The sequence below is a fragment of the Juglans microcarpa x Juglans regia genome, chromosome 2D (assembly GCF_004785595.1).
Source record: "Juglans microcarpa x Juglans regia isolate MS1-56 chromosome 2D, Jm3101_v1.0, whole genome shotgun sequence".
In the NCBI taxonomy this organism is placed as follows: Eukaryota; Viridiplantae; Streptophyta; class Magnoliopsida; order Fagales; family Juglandaceae; genus Juglans; species Juglans microcarpa x Juglans regia.
The window spans coordinates 6016334-6039115 of NC_054596.1; the positions used below are offsets into that span (position 1 = coordinate 6016334).

Consider the following 22782-nt stretch of genomic DNA (forward strand, 5'->3'; position numbering starts at 1 on the left):
CAAACGTATAATCGTATTTTATCTTGAATTTGAACATCAAGAACAATTTGTTGTGTTCAACGAGGACAGATGAAACCGTTGTGAGGAATACAGCTGAGTAAAGCAGTAGCACAGTCCGTAGAACCCCCTACAGAACAAAGCAGTAAGATAAAAGCATGGAAATCTCAAAGCCACCCTTGTTCACTCTATACTTCACGACGACCGAAAACATATTCTGAACTTCACCTGAGTAAGATAAAATGCATTAGCTGCAGGTTTTCGCTGATCTATTGCCAAACTGGATAACAATAGGAAATTCGGGGTCAAACAGAAAAAGCTTTTATTCTCTCTACGAGACTGCTGCTGTAGATCTGACGAGAAAATTGTGAAAGGAAACTAAGGCATATTTTCATAGTTGAGCCAATACAACAGGGTATGAATTGGAAAATCCCACGTTTTACATGCGAACCGTTTTAGAAAAAATCGTTTACATTGCAATAATATAACACCTAAGAAACTTTTATTGGAAGTACTTCCAATGTTCCAGAAGCTTTGGCCAAACAGGGCCTCACACCGCCCAAATGATGATAGATAAAGAAAAAAGATCTGCACCATTATTTAGAATAGTAAAAATCTACTGCTCACTTCTTCAATAGTGACGCGCTGCATTGAGCCATAATCTTTGATGCTCGGGTAATGGAATCAGTCATATAGAAATTTTCTACGGCAGTCCCGAATGGTGTTGAACTCATCTTCTGATTCGAGTTGGGTTTCAATGAAGCTGAAAAGGTTGCTGGCTCTCTCTCATCCGTGCACAGGAGGTTTGGTGCCACTGTCCTGATCCGGGATCGAATGGCCCTGAGTGAATCGTAGGGCAACCTCAACCCTGCAACCTCGGACAGAGCTCGAATAATCTTCCAATCATCCCTAGCATCACCAACTGTGGGAACAGCAGGCAACGTTTGTTGACTGCACCCTTCTGTGTTTTCATATGTCCCTTCCTTCTCGCTAAATGCTGCCGCGGGGAGAATGACATTGGCACGATACACACTCCGGTCGCCATGATGTCCTTGGTAAAGGACAAAGGCATCAGCCGGAACCTTTTCCATGTCCACATCATCAGCGCCCATCAAATACACAAATTTGGCAGATTCAATGCTTTTTTCAGATTCAGGCACAAGTCCCAGGTCAAGTGCTGCAGCTTGGGCAGCATTGAGAAGCAAGACGTTGAATCCATTCCAATCGGGTCTGACAACATTGGCATTTTTTGAAATTGTTTCTAGAGCAGAGAAAATTGCATCCTTGTCCTTCCTCTCAAAAATACTAGCACCAACAATGATGGCAGGGTTTTTGGCATTCATGAGGGCTGAGCAAAAAGGGTGGCGACCCTCAGCAATTTCACCAAGTGTTTGAGGGTCAGTGCCAAGATGCTGGTGATCGTAGTTGAAATCAGCTGCAGGGCCAATGTAACCGACCTTAGCTTGGGTTGCACGGACTGTCTTTCGGATTCTGGCATTTACCATGGCAGCTTCAACCCTTGGCTGGCAATATTGTTATAGAAAACGTTAGCCTTCAAAATCCAGAACATGATTGAACAAATGAAATTTATCGGCAACCGCCAAAAACTCACTACTTACCCACCCATTCACAATCCCTACACAAAAAGTTATAGAGGTCACATGTTACTCAACAACTGAAGTAATTACAAATTGGAGTTTTTTCTATAAGGCAATTTTATCGAGGGTGCAACCCAAATACTAAGAGCATATACAAGAGAGAGCCCAAGTGATTATAAATTAGGGTTTTGTAATGGGCATTTCAGGAAAAAAAAAGGAACAATTGTGAAATAGAGATATAGAAAAAAGGCGGGCGCGGGGGTGCGGACATATTTAATTCCATATCAAAGAAAACATTTACAACCTCACATGAATGCCAAACAACTGGATGCTGATACTTTGCAGATTGTAACAGTAACATAAAAACATTTCTTTTAACTGCCAGAATCACTGCCAGAAAATTACCTGGGTACCAACCAACAGGAAAACATCTGCTTTTTCAAGACCAGCAATGGTACTATTCATTATATATCCTGATCGCAGATCAGCATCGGGGTTCATGCCATTTCCTTCACACCATATATTGTTCGACCCCAATTTGTTTAAGAAATCTTTTAGTGCCATCATGGATTCTGCATCAGACAGCTTACCAGCAATCCCAACAATTTCCTCCCCCTTAACTTGATGCAATACCTCAGCAACCACAGCAAGAGCATCACGCCAGCTAACAGCCTTAAAACGCCCATTAGCACCACGAATCATAGGGTCATTTAGCCTCTGCCTCTTCAAACCATCATAAAAAAAACGAGTCTTATCTGATATCCACTCTTCATTAATGTCCTGCAACAAGTAAGAGTAGATGGCTCAATAGGTAAACTAATACATAGAAGATAGTTAAGTAACATTCCTTTTTTGCTGACCAGAAGTTCCAAAAGTTTATACTTGTATACCTATAAGTCTAAGATTGTCCTACAAAGGACAAGGCGGGAACCAAAATTCTCCACTCTATTTAAATGAAATACAAGAAGATAAAATGAATTATATATATTAAAGTTTATTTTTTAGAGAGAGAGAGAGAGAGAGAGAGAGAGAGAGAGAGCAGCCTTAAAGCACCGCTGATCCAAGCCAGTAACTGAAGAAATGATATTTACAAGGAAGAAGCCATGGAAGTGAGACAAGATTGGTTTATTTATTCCAAAGTTTGATCAGGTGCTCAATGTAATCAAACTGCTATGATATATGATAGCTGATTAGCACCTGGAAGTCTACTTATCTAGGCATCTTTTTATTTTTATCTGTGCTTGTCTGTGCCTTGGACTGCACAGCTCAAATTCACAGAAAAAAAGAGGGACAATGATGCTCTAGCAAACACAAACAAGTGACAGTCAAGCAGAAATATAACCTACAATGTCGCTTAAACTCTACCTCATTTAACCGGGGAAGGATGCGAATGACCTCTGCACCTCTGCTATCAATTCGGATGTTGGAACCAACTGCATCAGTAACATCAATGCTTTCTGTTCCCTTTAACTCCCAGTTTCGGGCTTTAAATGCAAATGGTTTTGATGTAAGGGCTCCAACAGGACAAATATCTATTACATTTCCAGAAAGTTCACTTGTCATAAGCTTTTCAACATAGGTCCCAATTTCCTCTCCACTGCCACGGCCTAACATGCCAAGATCCTGAACCCCAGCAACCTCTGTTGCAAACCTCACACACCTGTTGGACCAAAAAATTGTCAGCATCACAAGCTTATATAGGCTCACAGGGGCCAGGGCTACAACTAAAATGCATAAATCTTGTTTCTAAAACAAAAAAAGTAAAGGCATTTGTTATCTAGTTTATGTTAGATAAAATATTATACATTAATGTGCTACATTACAAAGTGTCAAAACCCAAAATATTCCTGTCAAAGCAATAGACATAGCAGTGATAACCCAGTTGTAAAGCTGGTAAAGCAATTAAATTGACCTACCACCTAGTCTAGTCACAAATAAGATAGATCAAAATTATTTCAGCACATCAAAAAGCTGTAATTGATCTGACCTCTGTAGGACTCTTTGATTACACTAAAGCATGAGACCCAAAGTCAATTCCCTCAATATAAAATGCACCACAAGAGAAACCCAAAAGGATTGCTAACAGCACAACTTAGGAAGATGATCACAGCACGTCAAAAAGCTGAAGTGGTAAGACTAACACAAGGCCCAAATTAGCGATGAATTTCCAAACAATTGGAGAACATGCATTGAAGTTATTAAAATTCTCTTAAATTTAATACTGCCTTACATTGTAGAATTCTAATTACAAATTATTTTTTTTTTATTGGCACCGGGTGTTCAGGAACAGCGTCTCGACTAATCTTGGGGGTGCACAAGCCCTCGGCAAGGAGTTTTCTGCAAGTGTACCTTGGGTAATTCAAGGGAAAAATCCCCCAGTCCGATGGTCCCTAGGAATTGTTTCCAACCAAGAGGATTTGAACCTTAAACCTGGAGGGAGCATACCACCAAGACCAAGGCCTTTACCACTTGAGCCAACCCCTAGGGGTTTCTAATTACAAATTATTCTAATTAAAAGCATTATTATTTTTTTGATAAGTAAGAAAGAATTTTATTCATCGAATGAAATAGGCGCAGCCCATGCATACATGAAGTATACAAAAGAAAACAACTAATTACATTCAATAAAGAAGGAAACAAAAACAGAAAATCATGAATAGTTCAAGTAAATTAATAACTTATTTTTGTTAATAAAGTTCAAGTACATAAAAGTTTTGTTAAGAAAGCTCTACTATGAACGCATCATAGCTTAAACACTGAAACTTATAAATGTAGCTCTAATAGAAAGGCCAACACTGAAAACCTATCATGCAGTTTCCTTGAAGTTAGCGACCCCTGACAGAAAACCTTTTGAAAAGTAATAAGGCTTAATTAAAAGACACAATCCAATTACACATGAAGTATACAAGAAAATCGTGAAAACTAAGCTCATTAAAATCAGAATACTCGGAACAAAAAATTGAAATATCTTGTAGACCTTGAGATGGGCTTCTTGTCACTAGAAGTCCTGAGAAGCTAGGAAAGGTTCCCGCAACTCTTACTTCAAGTATATTCTCTCAGCAGACTGATAAAAAAAATACTACCGAGAAAAAGACTATGAAAGCTGTCCAAAGGAAGAGAGTTTTGAACTCATCCTGTATCTGTTCAAGATCCTCAAAATTTCTAGCATTCATTTCCCTCCAAATAATGCCCTCTCTTACAATCCCCATCTGTAAGACATTCCAAAGTCACAACTATTCCTCAAACTACAAACATTCCTCACCCAAGCAATACACAAGATGCCCTTAGAAATATTATCGTGGAAGTAGTTCAAGAGGCACAAACTCTTCTTCATCTAACTCTACCACTCCAAATCCATAAAGTACCCTGACAATCCAACTCACTCACATTAATAGTGTCGCTCCAAGGAAAACAAGTATTTGGGAACATTTTCCTACTCTCTCTCTCTCTCTTTGAATTCTATGAATGGAATAAAAGATTTGAAAACTGAAATGATCATCTGTATGGTAAAAGTATAAGAGATCCCTGATTCTGACCTTGTACACTGAATGCACCGAGTCATCACAGTCTTCACTAGAGGACCAAGATTCTTATCCACCACCGATCTCTTCATTTCTGTGAACCGACCGCGATCAGATCCAAATGCCATAGACTGATCCTGAAGATCACATTCTCCACCCTGATCACAGATTGGACAGTCCAACGGATGGTTCATTAGCAAGAATTCCATCACTCCTTCTCGAGCCTTCTTTGCCACTGGCGTATCGGTCTTAATTTTCATCCCTAAAACCAAAGTCTCAGATGAATCAGAGCATCACTCAAAGAAAAGAGTTATTCAGCACTTATCACAAACCTAGAATCAAAATGGAGCAAACAGTATGAATGCTGTCATCCCCAAAATCCAATTATCATAGTTTATAAGAACAGAAAATAAAATGACTCACATTATGGACCATCAAACCCAAACAATAATCCTCAAACAGAAGAGAGACATATAGAAAAGAGATCGAAACGAAACAAACTACGCAGTAGCATTGATAAAATTACATTAAAAATCTCAATAACTCGTTAATCATAAACTTATGAATTGGATAAAATAGCACGTCTAAAGGTAAATCGACAAAAGAAATGAAAACAATCATTCTTTTTTCCAAAATGAAACAAAATCTAAAGATAAGATAACAACCAAGGTCAAACACACTAAAGCCATCAATCCCCAAAGCAAAAAAAAAAAAAAAAAAAAAAAAAGGATACAAAACATAGAATTAGAAGGAAAAACTGACCGGGAAGAGCGGGCATGGCGCAGGAGGCAACGGGCTTGGGGGACTTCTCGACCTCGACGAGGCACATGCGGCAGTTCCCGGCGATGGAGAGGCGGCTGTGGTAGCAGAAGCGAGGTATGTCCACGCCGGCCACCTCACAGGCCTGGAGAACGGTCATGCCCTTGGGGATTTTTACCGGGTACCCATCCACGAACACCTCGATGGCGTCATCAGGGTTCGGGAAGTGGATTCGAGCCCCGCCGACAGGAGTCCTTGGTGGCGGAGGGAGATCCGGCGTCGATTCGGGCTGAGCTGGGGCAGCCGAAGCTTCCGGAGTGTGGAGCTCCGGCGTAGAGACAATAGGCCTTACCTGGAAGAGGAGATTCCGGGAGAGTTTTGAGGCGGTAGGTCTAATGACCCTCGAAGCTAGCATGCCCAACCCCATGTCTGTGAGATCCCTCTGATTATTAGGTATGTAATCAGTATGTGTGAGCTTGAACTGCTGAATGGATGGTTGAAGAAATGCCAATGCTGATGCTATACTATAATGCTAGGCGTGGAAGCAGCGCATCTTCGCACAAAACGACCTCATACCGATCTCGGGTTAACCGACTCCACTGTTTGTATAACTGGGCTTTGGTATTGCAAGCCTGGTCCAAATTACCGACTTCAGGCCCATTAAGGCCTAGTTCATTTTTAAGATTAGCTAACGAGGAAGGCTTCTATATTTATTAGTGTGTTAATAATAAATGAGGTCACAAATCGTTTATTTTTCAATACCAATTGGAGGTCTCAATGGGGGTGAGGAGATTGTAACATCCGGGAGAATGAAAGCTTCTAGTTATAACCAAGCAGGAAAACCTTGCCGCAGTTACAACCTTCCAAACTAGCTTCTTGCAAGTTAGATATTGTGCTGAATTCTTGTTTGTTTTGATGAAGAAGCTTTGGTTGAAGAAATTTTTTATTCATCCCCCGTGATACTAATAAATTTGGGTTTGATCAGAGCTCACCTGATGTGTATTGTAACTCGGTGGGTCAATTTATATGGCTTAGTAAATGGCCCAAAACGAAACATTTTTTTTTTTTTTAGGTAAGAGTTCTTAAGATAGTTTTAACTACTTTCAATTTAATTAGTTTTCTAAAGAAGAAATGCGTTTATTTATTCTAGATATTTTGTCTTTCCCAATTACATTAGTTGATGTGAAACATTTTAAGCTATGCGTGCGTGCGTGCATTCATTCAAAACCTTGCTTTCAGAATTCAGTTCTCTATATATTCGGTCCATTAAAAACAGTAAAAGTTTGGCACCTGATTGGGAGGACCAGTCTTTTCCTCTTAATCAACTCCATTCACTATTCCTAAGGTAAAAAGAATGCCATTTAAATACTGCAAGTATCTAAAATCTATAACGAACCAATCAATGGATCAAATCCTGTACTTTACCATCATATTTTCAACACTTTACTCATGAATGTTCCAAAGAGTTACCCAATTTAAACCGCATTAATCTCGCTTTAAGGCCTTCGTTAGGACTGCTCTCGTAGTCACTATGGCAAGATACGCCAAGACCGTGACAGATATTCCGGCAACCAAAACAATATGGTCATAAGCAGCATCCTGGACTGTGTACACACGCAACCCGATCGCATTCCAATTGCTCTCAGTCCAAACAGGGTCCAACATCCCCATTGGGTCAGAGGAATTCGGGGGCAACACAGTCCAAGTACCAGATTCAAACTTTAACCGAGTTGAATATGCTGGAACGTACCTGTAATGATCAACCATATGCCTTAAAACTTTAAGAAAATAACACTTTCATGGTCCCTAAAAAGAAATTACGGTTAAACATGGAGTTATATTACAAGTCATTTGCAAATTCATCATATGGCTATAAAATAATTAGCTTCAATTAGAACATGCTGCCCATTTCACTGGCATTGACTATGGTAAGCACAACCCTTACATTCCCCCCCTTACGTGTGTGCAAATCCAGAAGTTCATACCAACATGGCTAAGTATCGATGATGTTTATCTAGAGATAGAAAAGCTCAGTTTGATATGCCCAACCCTATAAATCTACAATTAATCATCCAAGTTCAAGCTCAGGGTATAGGTCTCAAAATAAGTTCAATTAGCTCAAGCTCATTAGTGTTTGACATGCAAAGCTTGAAACAGTGCAATTCATTTGAATTCGACTAGACTTATCTCTTAGGTTAAAAGGAGAAAAAATTAATAGAACCTTAAACCAAGCATGTGCTAGATTGAACGTTGGTTACATATGTTAATTTAACACTTGACTAAGTTCATGACAACCATAAACACAAAGTTGATCTTACTGAGCAAAGCTCTAAGATGTTCATGAACAGCTTGGCTAGTTTGTAGCTCTCGAATCAAGCAACCTGCCAAGGTCGATGATCCTATAGGGAATGAGGTTCATACATATATAATTGTGGCAGAAAAATGGGAGTAAATTCTTAAATAAAACGACTCAAAGTCAAGGCAGTACCCTATAAGGAGTAGATGAGTATTTAAAACCACAAAAAACTGTGCCACCACTACCCTGAGTTTAATTGGGCCTGCTTGTTCAGGTTCTGCACCACCCATTATGGATTAATATTAATGGGCAAGTGAAATACCTGGTTGTGGAGATAACACAGACTTCCTTGCCATCTGTTTCTTCCCTAATGCAAACTGCACCTTTGTTGTGGCAACCTTGTGAACAAGAAGAGCTAGCATTCTCACTGGGAATAGATGTTCTGTCAGCCAGAAAATTCCACAAGAATCTGGACATATCATCTACATATTGAGGATACGGCGAGGAGGAAGGTTCATCAAGGATTACACCAGCATAATGGCTTGGGCAGGTAGAGGTGGGTGATATATAGTCCTTCACCAGCTCACAAGAAAGACCCGGATCGCAGTCCAATAGACAACCCATAAGTTCTTCAACTAGTGAGACATTCACACTGATAGCAGTTAGAGCTGAACCGCTTACATTTTTATTGTCACTAGCAAGTATGTAAAGGGTGCGAGCAACAAGGGAAGCAGCTGCCACTATAGCTGAAGAGTTTATATTTGCTGCACCAAAAAACATGAATCAGAAAAGATAAGAGACCTGGTATAACTGTCTGACACAGAATTTTTTTTTTTTTTTTTGGATAAGTACACAGGATAATTTAACCAAGAGATGAGAGAAGCATCCAAGAATAAAAACCCACTCACATATATTATCAAGGTGGCTATGGTAGAACTTGTTGCTGAAAACACTATCAAAATCTTCCAATACAAGCCCGGAAGTGAGAGAATTCTGCAAACCATTAGAGTTCTTTAAACCAACTATTTGCCAAAACTCATCTTCAACTACTGCCTAGAAACATTAGAAAAGCTCAAAGGCATCCTCTAATACTTCTTAATTGGTGATGAGAAACAAAAAATTTTTAAACAGAGGAAAAATAAGTAAACTCTGTTGATCTCCAGACAGAACTAATAAAAGATATGCTAAGATAAAAGAGAACAATTTTTTATTTTTTTTATAAGTAAGAATCTTTATTGAATAGAATGAAACAAGGCAATGCTCAAGTACACAGGAAGTATACAAAGTGAGACACCTAATTACATTCTAGTAAAGCTAGAAAGAAGATAAAAACTCATGAACATTCCCACCCTTCAGTACAATAGCAGAAAATCACTGTAAAAGCGAGCACAAATGAATTCCAGATTTCCCCCACTGCACGCTTCTCGTTGTTAAAACACCTATCATTCATTTCTGTCCATAAACACCACATTAAGCACAAAGGTATCATCCGCCACACTGCTGCCAGTTGAGAGCTATTGTGATGCATATTCCAGCATGCTAATAGATCCACCACACTCTTAGGCATTACCCAACTCAGCCCGGATCTACTAAGGATGCCAGCCCATAACTCCCCAGCCACCTCACAATGTAAAAGCAAATGATCTATCGATTCTCATTCCTTTTACACATACAACACCACTCCATAACAACCATACCGCGCTTCCTTAGATTATCAACCATCAAAATCTTCCCAAGTGCAGCTGTCCAAGTAAAAAAGGCGACTTTAGACGGCACAAAAATCTTCCAGATGCTCTTCCACAAAAAGAATGTGGGTTGTTAGATTGTCAAAACCTTATAAAAAGATTTAACAGTTACTTTTTTCTCCCCGTGTGAATCCACAACATACGATCACTCTCATTTCCTCCTAACTTTGCTGAATACAAATAGCTATAAAAATCTGTCAGCTCTTCAAGTTCCCAATCCGGAGCATTTCTAGTAAAAGTGACATTCCAAATTACAGTCCCATTTAGGGCTACAATCGAGCTGAGCCGAGCCGGTCTTTGGCTTGCCGAGCTCAGCTCGACTCAAAATACTCAAGCTAAACCTCAAGATTTTTTTTTTTATTTTAATTCTTTGTTCGAGCTTGACTTGATAAGCTAAACTCTCAACTCGAGCTCGTCCCACAAACGAGTTCAAGTTGAGCCGAGCTCGAATTGTTTATTTTTTTTATTTTTTGAATAAGATTTAATAATTAATAAATTAAATAAATAAATAAAATAAAAGATCTAATATTGAATTTATACAACTAACAAGTAGAACCTCTATTGAATTATAAAATTTTAAAAAATTTATTAAAAAAATTATTAAAAAATTTATAAATAATTAATATCTAACTAGTTAATATTTATCTATAATAACAATATATTATATGCTTACATATATTATTAATACATACACTTAATATGATAACATATATCTATTTCATATATGATTTCCACATACTAGTATATGAAATTATTAAATTTTATCGACTAATTATTATACAAATTATAAAATATACCTATAAAGTATATTCACTATATAGACATAAGTAATTAGATTACATATTATATATTTAATTATAAAAGTGGTATGTTTATATTATTAGCTAATGCATATATATGTGTATACATGGGTGTATGTATATATTTATCAATATATGAATGAGTTTTTAATCGAGTTGTGTTAACGAGTCGACTCGAGCATAAACAAGCAAGCTTTAATGAGCCTTAACCGAATTAACTCGAGTTTTGTCAGGTATGTGTCATTTACAAATTGAGCGGGTATATGCTTTCACGAACGAGCTTTTTTTTTTCATGAGTTGAGTTCGATTCGAGTTTAATAGAGCAAGTACTGAGCGGGCTATCAAACAGACTGGTTCATTTACAGCCCTAGTCCCATTTGTACAACCCAGCACTTCTGAAACTGCAACTTGCTGGTTTCCAGCCAAATTGAAGACGATCGAAAAAATGTGTAAAGAGGGCTCTCTCCACTCCATACATCGAACCAAAAGCGGGTTCTTGCTCCATCACCCACCTCAAACTTAAGATGTTTTTCAAAAGTCAAAAGTGTTCCACCCCTTTCTAAGAAATTTCCATAGGCTTACGCCATAAGAACCCCTACCCTCCTTAGAACGCCATCCCCCCACGCACTACCATACTTTTGAACAATAACCTCTCTCCGCAACGAGTTACCTTCCATTTGGTACCTCCACAACCACTTTCCTAATAATACCTTATTAAAAACGCACAAATTTCACACCCCTAAACCACCATTCGCAATCAAACAGCTCACCCTTTGCCAACTCACAAGATGAAATTTGATTTCCTCCCCATGCCACCCCACAAGAAAGCTCTAAACAATTTTTCGATCCGATTTGCCACACCCATCGGTAATAGGAAAAGAGAAAGATAGTAAGTGAAAATATTGGAAAGGGTGCTTTTGATGAGGGTTAATCTCCCGCCTTTTGATAGATATAACTGCTTCCAACCCGATAATCTTTTCTCAATCATCTCTACCACACCATCCCAAATACTCTTTGCTTTGAATGACACCCCCAAGGGAAGCCCAAAATATTTTATAGGAAGAGGCAGTTTTACAGCCCAACAACTCCACTAGAGAGGCAATATTCCTCACTTCCCTCACCGGCACCAACTCTGACTTTCCCAAGTTCACCTTGAGTCCCGAAACAACTTCAAAGCACAACAAAACACCCCTTAGAGCTTGAATCTGGCCACTAACAGCATCACAAAAAATGAACATATCATCTGCGAATAATAAGTGAGAAACGGAACTGACACATTACTATTGTTGCCCACCGAAAAACCAGCAAGAAATCCCCCTTATTGCAGCCTCCACCATGCCACTCAATGCCTCCATTACATTAACAAAAAGAAAAAGGGATAGCAAGTCCCCTTGTCTCAAACCCCTTGAAGTCTACAAAAATCCACATGATTTTCCATTAACTAAAACCGAAAACCGAGCGGTCGATACACAATGTTTAACCCATTCACACCACCTATCCCCAAAGTCACATCTTCTAAGTATATAAAAAAAAAAGTCCCAACACACATGGTCATAAGCTTTTTCCATGTCCAGTTTGCAAAGGACCCCGGGGTGCCTTCTCTAAAATTTGTCAGGCCCGAACGAAAGCATTTTGAGGTTTGGAAATGAGTTTGTCCATCACCAAACTCATACGGTTAGCTAACACATTTGATATGATTTTATAGATCCCACCTACCAAACTAATAGGCCGGAAGTCTTTCAATTCATAGGCACCATCTATCTTTAGGATAAGAGCAACGAAAGTAGCGTTTAGTAACTTCTCAAACTTATGACTAGAATGAAAATCATAGAAAATCTGCATCACTTCCTCCTTCAATATATTCCAACACTCTTGAAAGAAAGCCATAGAAAAACCAGCCGGGCCCAGAGATTTATCTTTGCACATACCTCTCACCACTAGATGCACCTCATCTTCATCAAACAGCCTCTCCAACCAAGTTGCTACACCCGAATCCAGCTAGTAAAAAATTAAACCATCAAGTTTGGGGCGCCATTCTACTTTTTCAGCAAGGAGATCTTCATAATACTACATTGTGATCTTGGATCTCTTCGGGAGAATGTAACACATTTGAGCCGAAATGGAGGACTTCAATAGCATTATTGCACCTATGTGAATTAGCCACCTTGTGAAAGAACTTAGTACATATATCCCCCTCCTTCAACCAAAGCGCCCTCGATTTTTCCTCCAAGATATTTCTTCCATCAACAAAACTTTCTCAATTTCAGTCACAACCACATTCTTTCTTAACAAAGACTCCTCATTATCTTCCCCTTCCTCCAATACATGCAACTCATCCCAAAGACTATTTTTCTGCACTTCCGTATGTCTAAATACTTCTTCATTCCACTTCTTTAGATCGGACTTAAGGGCTTTAAGTTTACCCACCACTATAAAGCTAGGGGTACCATCAAAGGAATAATTGCCCACCAAACCCTTACCTTCTCCACAAATCCTTCAACTTCCAGCCACATATTCTCAAATTTGAAAGAACGCCTACCCCCATGAATGCCACTACAATCAAGCAAAATTGAGAAATAATCGGAACATACACGTGGCAACCTTTTCTGACATAGATCCAGAAAGTGCGTCTCCCAATAAGAAGAACTAAAAATCTATTCAGCCTTGACCACCCTCGACTGTTGGACCAAGTATAGGCCCCCCTACCAAAGGAAGATCCACAAGATTCAAATCAAATATCAGCTCCGAGAAGTCTTCCACAGCTCCTGTCGACGTAGATGCCCCCGCCCTCTCACTAGAGAACTAAACAATGTTAAAATCTCCACATAGAACCCAAGGTAAATCCCATTAGGAATACACACCCGCCAATTCCTCCCACAAAAAACTTTTATCTCTATCCACATTGGGCTCATATACACCCGCAAAAGCCCACCTCCACCCATCCTCAATATTCCAGCCACTGAAAATACTCGATCCAATCCTCTACCAACTCCACCGCTCTCTTATCCCACATCACAAACACACCTCCCAAAGCCCCCAACGAAGCTAAATAACACCATCCCACAAAGGAGCAACACCACAAACTACGAATTATATTTCTATCAATACAACTCAACTTAGTCTCTTGAAGGCAAACAATGTCAATTTTCCAGCTGCAGAGAAGGGATCTAATGCGAAAACATTTATTCAAGTCATTGATCCCCCTTACATTCCAAGAAAGGATTTTTCAACTCCCTGTCTTGTTTCACTGCTGATTTCAGGGCTGTAGATCTCCCAGCCTCTATCGCAATAAGAAGGGCCTTAAACTGGTCTTCAAACCCAGCACATGATATCCCCACACACTCTTGAACTTCCTCCACCTTTTTTAACACCCAGTCTGATGTTAATCTAAAAGCTGGCTTAGGAGAGATAGTACATAACGGGATGGGACTACCCATTTGATTAGCCAATACTGCCAATTCCAGTCTTTCACTTTCTTTATATCCAGGAAGCCTTCTAAGTTAAAAGGGCTCTTTATATCCAGGAAAGGAGGCTCCCTTAGAAATGAGGCTTCACAAGTAGGACATGAACTGTCAAACTGGCTAGTATTTAGTTACATACAACAAAGAAACATGGATGGCAAGGTTCTGAAAACAATATGCAATTCAATATTGGAACATCTGCATGGCCATTACAGGGTAAATTATTGTCTGACCCGTTGATATATAAATTATTCCAAGAAACTATTGTTAAAGGAAAAAGGAACCAGTTTGTGAGTAGAAAAATAAACAGTCACTCCTTCAATTTGATATGATACAAGGCCATTGTTTTCAACAAAAATCAGACACCTCATATCATAGGTGACTGTATCCCCCATGCAAGGAAAAAAAAAAAAAAAAAGAACAATAAGGATGTGAATGGAAAAAAGAAAAACAAATATTTCAAGGGTACCGTCCAAAACCTTTCTCAGGAATGCCATCAACGACGAAGGAGGTATCCCAGGATTTGATGCATTTGCTGGTGAGACGATTATGTGTTCAGATTTCATTGAATCCTGAGCATGCTTTAGGGCCTTCAATGTCTCATTTGTGGCAGATGAAACCTACAACAACAACATTTAATGTGTAGGATATATAGGCAGCTGACTACAATGACGAACTTGGAATAAAAGAAATCATGGAACATCTAACGTCTAATATGCAGCGGTAGAGGTAATACTGTCAGATTTTTATTTTATTTTTTATAAGTGAACAATTCCATATCAGTACAAACTGACATAAAGTTTTTGTGTGACATAAATTATGAGCTCCTTAAATATAACCCTAATCAAAATAGGGCAACAAAATTGACATGTAACCCAGATTGGTGGGCTCGGCGAAGCTTTCATACGTTTAGAGACAGAAAGAAAGCAATAAATTGTTAGGACTTAAAAGAGAACAAATTTTGACAAGTTAACTCTGATTATGAAGTAATGTTAACGCAAGTCAAGTCAATGTCTTTCACAGTGGCCAGTGCCACTTAAAACTATTATGACTTTAAGTTGATCTTGAATATAAGGACCAGAATCTAGGAGAAACCCCATCCCATTGACTTCTAAAAGTTTTCTCCTAATCAACATTAATAAAATAAAGGGAAAGTCAAGCTATTGCAAGTGTATTCAACTTTTCTTTTTTTTCTTTTTTTGAAAAATTGCTGACCTACAAAAAGTATTTATTTTCCTTTCCTCCCTCCCCACCCCCCTCCCCCCCCCAAAAAAAAGAAGAGAGAGAGAGAGAGCAGCCACTTGATGCAAAAATGCTGGAGTAGGACAAATATCCAGATCTCTCCATCCAGAACCCCACTCTAATGGGACCAAAAATGAGCCGTGGCCTTCTAAAGAGTGCAATATGATTTTATTGCTTTTAACCTTCACTGAAAAATTCTACCAATAATTCTCATTAAGTGGAAAGCTTCTAGTTCTGAATCCCTTCTTTCAATAATAAATTGTACCAAGTGTCGAGAATCAGGATTGGTTCAGAATCAGAAAATAGAGGACACATCAGGTTTTGAGGCAAGGAATCCCAAAATGAGAAGTGCTCTTACCACAACACCAAACCTGTCTGTTCTCGTTGTTCTAACAGAGAGAAGTGAAAGACGAAGGGAAAGTATTTATACAACATACCAATAGACATAGCAGCTAATGGATCCAAAAAACAGATCAGAGGATTAGGGAAAACATGACAGACTGATTTAGTTATAACCGATTTCGCAGGACAGCGATATATGTCGATTAGATTCGAAGATGCAGTAAATGTAGCACTTGAAAGATATTTGATTGGCCGAGGCTCAGTCATAATCTTGTAGAGTTGAGGGTTCAATCTTCAATAAAGGGTCTATTTTAATAAAATTCTTATTTACCGATTAAAAAAAAATCTTCAATAAAGGGTCTGAAGATCTTATTAAAAGAATGTATTTAAACAATATCAATCTGAAACCTAAAAGCCCCACTTCATAAACAAACACAGACCCTAGCTCACACTCCCATTTTGTGTAATTAAACTGAAAATTCCAGCAATTCCAACAACTTCCAAAGTGCTATAACTAGAGAGAAGGGAAAGGTTTCAGTCTAATCTCCCATTGTGAAACAAAACCATTAGCGTGTTTCTTGTCATGGGCGCTTTATTTTAATTTAGAGCTAGAAAATTGGTGTCAAGACAACTTTCTGCGAGCTGAAATTGAGGAATAGACTTATATTCATCAACTAGAGGGTTTCATGGTTTAAGCAGAAAGTGGCACAAGTGGCATGCTACTTTCATGCTCAGATATGATTATTCTAGCAGTGACTATGACAACACAGGAAGCTTTCAGGTGGTTGCTTATGACTGGTAAGATACATAAATGAAACACAATAAGAAATTTGAGAATCCAAATGCAAGATGCTTGGGAGAAATTGCACAAATCATGTAGATGAATAGTCACTATCACATTAATCTCACAGATAATCAAGAATGGATTCTCACCTCTGCAGTATGAGTATAAAACCTTTTAAACCCTTGATTGAAGCCTTTCCCAACAGATCCAATTTCTATGGCCTGTGCAATATATAGTCCAATGAGCCAAAAGTTAGCTTGATAAATTTATCTGTAGATTAGAACAAGTAATCCAGATAAGTAACAAGTCAGCCATTATCTTTTTTTACTTGAAACTACAATATCCATAGCAGGAAACTTCTTCCGTCTCCCACTCTTTTTGGGGTTCATTTTGTATTATTTATGTTTTTTTAAGCTGAATACATGATAAGATCATTTGAGGGAAAAAAGGAAACCGAACACATAAGAGTTGTTCCATTTCTGATTTCCCTCTTCTTTTACAAATTAAACATGTTTGGTTATGTTTATGGTTTTAAATAGTAAAGTTAAGCAGTGTTTGTGTTTTTAGTGTTTCCAGAAACCAGACATACGGATTGTATTTGTTCTGTTCAAGTCCGGTAGAAAATTATTATCTCTCACTCTATAGAGTGTTCTTTATAGGCCGAAAATCTTTCTTTGGTTTTTGTTTTTTGTTTTCTGAGAGAGAGAGAGAGAGAGAGAGAGAGCATATGGAGGTCTGATTAGTTCTAAGAACAGATGGCCAAGGGAGAAATACAACAGGATGCAGCTAGAGTTGGGGAGGAAAGATGAGGTGTTATGTGATTAGCGTATTCCTTTCACCTTTTCCAAGGCAGGACCGACAATGCATTTATGTTCTCCTTCAACTTAATGATGACCACCATAGAATCATCTTAAGAAGCTACAATTTTAAGTTTCTTCCCATGCTTTGATAAGTGAAAATTTCATTAAATAAAGCCTGAGGGGGGAAAAAAAGAAGGGGAGCCATTTCCAATTAGACAAAATAGATCACCCAAGCACAAATACTGGTTCCAATACTAAAATGTCTAAAAGATATGAAAGAGCAAAAGAAGATGCAACAGATGAGGCTAAACCATACAGAGGCATCACAAGAAAACAAGCTTAATATTACACACTCTCGCATGGCGAATTCTTTCCCTTTGTTTCCTTTGAAGCCTGAGTATTCGAACAGTCAGAGTTATCTAAGTTTTCTGTTTTCGTTTCCGATGGACAAGAAAAACTGCGGACAATGTGTTTGCCTACAAATATTAGAAAACAATTTTTTGTTCCAAAAGATCAAATAGAAATTAGGCCCTAGGCCCATGTGGAGAACCTCAGTAAGTAGGTTTCTCTTTTCTGAATATTATCGTGGGTTTTCATGATATCTACACAGATTTTTATAAATCGAAGATGTTGAAAACAGAAACAGCATTGAGAAGATAAGGACTAGAGAACAAGAAAAACTCTTTCTTGAGTCTATTAGAAGAGCACCAAAAGAAGGGGGGGAAAAGGTCTATTAGAACCCTACTACAATTAGTCTTAACCTTTTTTAAGTAAGTCAAAATTATTAAATTAAGGCACAACCAAGCATTTTTGTTATAAGTAGACACAACCAAGTATATAAGAAGTATAGAGGTGAAAGCACCCAATTAGAGAAAATATAAAGAACAAAAATTTTCCTAGCCCTTAAATTAATTCTTGTAATACCCCGAATTAAGTATAGGATGGTAGTGAATGGGATTCCACATTACTTTGGAGGGAGTAATTGTTGGTATTTATAAAGATTCCACGGGACTCCAATTGTGACCTTGAGATGATCTATCCAATAATTATCTTTCACCTTTTGTTGAGCTTATTCTTCCCAACTTATTAGGAATAGTAGCCAATTTAGCCATGATATTTTTCCTCTTCCACAATGCTTAAATTAAACTAAATGAAACAAATAAGCACATTAAAGTAAATAAATACACCACTTTATCATTCAACAATAGTGTCTCAATATGTGAGGGAGGGAAAATTATGCTTGTAAACAAGAAGGTTGGAGTAAAACAACTATGTGAGATATAGTAAAGAACTCCCAGATTACATTATAAGACCTCGACTTTACCAAGAGAAGAATAATACCATCTCAATTAATGAGTTATTTAGGCCACTAACAGCATCAGACTGCAGATCAAGTTCGTATAGAAATCTCCTGCTACCAAGGTAACCCCAGGACTCTCCAGTGAAAAATATAAAAACAAGCTGAATCAGAATTAAGCAACTGTCAGCAAATGAAGCACTTTTTGAGGCATGCCAGCAGTAAAACAAATCAGAGACGAGTATACTGAAGATATAAGAAAACATATATAAATATAAAAGAACGGAACTTACTAGTTTGATGCAATGAAAATTAGGGAGAAAAAAGCATGCTTAACAAAATTGATCAATCAAGTTTTAGCTACAATATAACTCGAAATGTGTTCCAGGTATAGAGCATTAGACCACAGGCATATGTTAATTCCAACAAACAATTTCCAGAACAGGATAAAAAATAGCTAGGAGAAGATCACGAGTCATAATACTATGAAGTCCTTGACTATTTAAAGTTTACAAAAAAGTTAATACACGCCAATTTTTACATTTAATTTAGACTCTTGTTTCTAATCACAATGTCTCTGTTAGTTTTTTTATCATTGCTACAGCATAATAGAAATTGAACAAATTATACACTAGAGTCATTGTTTCTCATTCAATCCTTTTTACATTTGATCTAGCAGAAAAAACCTCTTAAATAGTAGAGTCTGGTCTTTGATCTATTTTTTTATGTAAGAAAGCCTAACAGACTTGACTGAAGAACATTTACTTTTAATTCTTGCCCTCCCACCACCCCAAAAACAAATATACAATAAACTTAAAAAAATGGAATGTTTTTAAATTCCAGCAGATCCTTTGGGCCATGAGAATAGACCACTGAAATTTGATCCAGAAAGGCTACAATCAACCATGATGGTGTAGCTCTGATGGGAAAAGAACTCTTCGGCTAAGCTAAAGAGGTGAGAGATACTAGAGTAGGCTTCCAAGCTGAGAAATACTCAGAAAATCACGAAAAACAAGGTCTAAAAATGAAAAGAACAAATGGTCCATTTATCAACAAAAGGTTCTAGTAAAAAGAAGCTCAGCACAAAAAGAAAATGGAAGTACTATGAAGGCATTCTTATTTCCACCGCACCTGTTTAGTTAGGTCATCCAGACCATCAACATGTGAAAGTGCATCAATTGCTGCCAGCAGTGAGATCAGTCCCTATAAGTGATCCAAACACAGTTATAAGCACTTAACTAGGGCATGCTAAGCAAGCAACACTCTATATAAGTCTCAAACTTGGGACATGCACCAAAAGTATGAACGCACAGATAAAGGGGAGTCTGCACCAAGGCTTTTGTCACGGAAAAATGAAGCAGAATCCATTGATGCCATGGTCAGTATTATAGGCTTGGATTGATCAGAGGAAGAAACATTAATTGGAGGAAGGGATGACCAAACACTGCCCTTCACAAAAGAGAAACAAAAAATTACAATTTAAGGCAAAACAGAAAGATTAAAGAGGATACATATAAAAATCCACTTCACTTGTTGTTTCCTTTTTTATTTTCAAGTTTTTTATAAGACAATTTTATCAAAAAGAGCAGAGTGGTGCAACCAAAGTACATAGTGTATAAAAGAGAAAGCTGTGATACTACAAATGATAAAGATAAGAGTAGATGGTGTATGAGATGCCACATTGCTTGGGAAGGAACTCTTTATAAGGTTACAATGGGGCTCCAATTGTATCATTGACTAGTCATTTTAGAGTATAGGCCATGTAGTTTAGGTCTTCAATTGGGGAGATACAAATGGTATCGAAGTCTATCCCAACCAAAATGTGGGACTTAAGCCGTGTCACCTACAATGGATTGGCCCGACGAGGGCGTCGGGAATTTAGGGGGGGAGATTGTGATACCCCGTATGATAAGGATAAGAGTAAGTGGTGTATGAGATCTCACATTGTTTGGAAATGAACTTTTTATAAGGCTCCAATGGGGCTCCAATTATATCATTGACTAGTCATTTTGGGATATAAGTCATGTAAATTAAGTCTTCAATTGGGTCGTTACAAAAGCACCCAACAAAGAAGTAGAGGGAGAAACAAAAGACAAAATCAAGAGATTTCACTGTCAAGTGCTGTTGGAGAGGAGCCATGAATCTGCCACAAATCCTTCCTTATCACAAGAAAGTCTAAAGAACTCTTGGGAAAAAGCTCTCAATGGCTGATTACTGCACCAAACATTATGCCAATATCTTTTATTTTTTATAAGTCACATTATGCCAAAATCCTATCTTTCAGGAGCTATTCTTGAAGTTCGAAAAAAGCCTCAATGCTACCTTCATTGCAAGGGCAATGAAGATCAAGGACTTCCACTCGATTAGTATGGTTGGTTTATGTAAGATTCTTTTTTTTTTTTTATAAGTAAGAGATAAACTTTATTGATGTGAATGAAATATGCATATACCAAGTACACATGAAGTATACAAAAGAACACATAAATACATTCTAAGAGCGATGAACTAAGGACAAGAATTCGTGAATATCATCCCCGTTTAATACAATAGCGGAAAACCAAAGCAATAAAGAATGTAGAAAAAAAATCTTCAGCTCCACCATTGTTCGTTCCTTGTCTTCAAAACAGCACGCATTCCTTTCCATCCAAATATACCACATGATACACAACGGAATCATCCTCCAAACTGCTGCCACTTGATGATTGCCATACAATTTTCTCCAACAACCCATCAAATCCACCACCCTCATAGGCATTACCCAAGCAACACCAACCCTTCGAAAGATCTCATCCCACAACCCCCTTGCTACGTCACAATGTAGTAAAAGATGATCTACCGATTCTCCATTCTTTTTACACATGTAACACCAATCCAACACTACACATCCTCTCTTCCTCAAGTTGTCCGTGGTCAAGATCTTCCCAAGAGCGGCATTCCAAACAAAGAAAGAAACTCTAGAGGGCACATGAGACCTCCAAATGTTCTTCCAAGGGAATGGGGTGTGATCCTATGTAATCAAGAGTTTATAATACGCTTTTACTGTACATTTCTTGTGATCCTGAAACGTCCACTTCAAGCTATCATGTTGTGCCATAGTAGTCCCCAAGGAGTGTAACAGGCTGAAAAAGTCTGAAACCATAGATAATTCCCAGACTCCCAGTCATGAATATCCCTATTAAACAGAATATTCCACTTATGCGAACCATGAGCAGATAACCGCACATCCGCCACTGAAGCCTCCCTATTAACTGCAATACGATATAAAGCCGGAAAAACCCTTTCCAATGCGTGATCTCCACACCCCACGTCCTACCAAAAACTGATTCGGTTGCCCTCACCTGCGACAAAGCGAATATGATTTACAAAGTTTGTCCACCCCTTCCTTATAAACTTCCATAGCCCCACTCCATACCCCCCTCTCACTTCTTTGGAACCCCAACCACCCCAAGCAACACCATATCTAGCATCTATAGTTTCCTTCCACAATGATCCCCCTTCCAAATGATATCTCCAAAGCCATTTCCCCAATAACGCTTTATTAAAAGTTCTCAAATTACAAACGCCCAACCCTCCATTCACAATTGGGGCACATACTGTCTTCCAATTAACCAAATGAAATTTCTCCTCCCCTATGCCTCCCCATAAAAAAGCCTTAAAAAGTTTTTCAATCCTATTCACCACCCATGCAGGCATAGAAAAGAGAGATAAAAAATAAGTGGGAAGGTTAGTGAGGGTGCCCTTGACAAGAGTGAGACGATCCCCTTTCGATAAATACACCATTTTCCATCCAACCAACCTTTTCTCTATCTTCTCTACCACCCCATCCCATATTGCTCTACTATTGAAAGTTGCACCTTACGGAAGGCCCAAATATTTCATTGGGAAAGAGGACACACTGCAATCCAAAAGACTTGCTAGACTGCGTATATTAGGAACCACACCCACCGGAACCATCTCAGACTTGCCAAGGTTCACCTTAAGCTCTGACACTGCTTCAAAACAAAGTAATAATGCACGTAAAGTTTGGACCTGACTCCTATATGCTTCACAGAAAATCAGAATGTCATCTGCGAAAAGGAGATGTGAAATGATAAACGGGCTACCAGAACCATTTCCCACCTGAAAACCAGATAAAAAAAC

The 22782-nt window shown here is 38.3% G+C and overlaps 2 protein-coding genes across 3 annotated transcripts in view; both read right to left on the reverse strand.

Moving 5' to 3' along the window:
• Window positions 1-362: 362 nt before the first annotated feature.
• LOC121248123 (NADH dehydrogenase [ubiquinone] iron-sulfur protein 1, mitochondrial) lies at window positions 363-6439 on the reverse strand. Its single transcript, XM_041146486.1, has 5 exons — window positions 5879-6439; window positions 5132-5378; window positions 2961-3255; window positions 2001-2375; window positions 363-1520 (listed from the first exon to the last, which is right to left on the reverse strand). Exons 1-5 carry the CDS (start codon window positions 6300-6302, stop codon window positions 621-623), a joined length of 2241 nt encoding a protein of 746 aa, XP_041002420.1. The 5' UTR covers window positions 6303-6439; the 3' UTR covers window positions 363-620.
• A 751-nt stretch (window positions 6440-7190) lies between these two features.
• The window catches only part of LOC121248124 (nicastrin), a 30679-nt gene continuing 15087 nt past the window's right edge, over window positions 7191-22782 (reverse strand). For both annotated transcript variants that reach the window (XM_041146488.1, XM_041146487.1), the window contains exons 9-16: window positions 19954-20086; window positions 19774-19845; window positions 18687-18806; window positions 16695-16766; window positions 14657-14797; window positions 9080-9164; window positions 8494-8935; window positions 7191-7625 (exon numbers count right to left, since the gene is read on the reverse strand). In XM_041146488.1, coding sequence (XP_041002422.1) covers window positions 7361-7625; window positions 8494-8935; window positions 9080-9164; window positions 14657-14797; window positions 16695-16766; window positions 18687-18806; window positions 19774-19845; window positions 19954-20086 — 1330 coding nt within the window. In that variant the 3' untranslated portion in view covers window positions 7191-7360. The remainder of the gene's footprint in view (window positions 7626-8493; window positions 8936-9079; window positions 9165-14656; window positions 14798-16694; window positions 16767-18686; window positions 18807-19773; window positions 19846-19953; window positions 20087-22782) is intronic.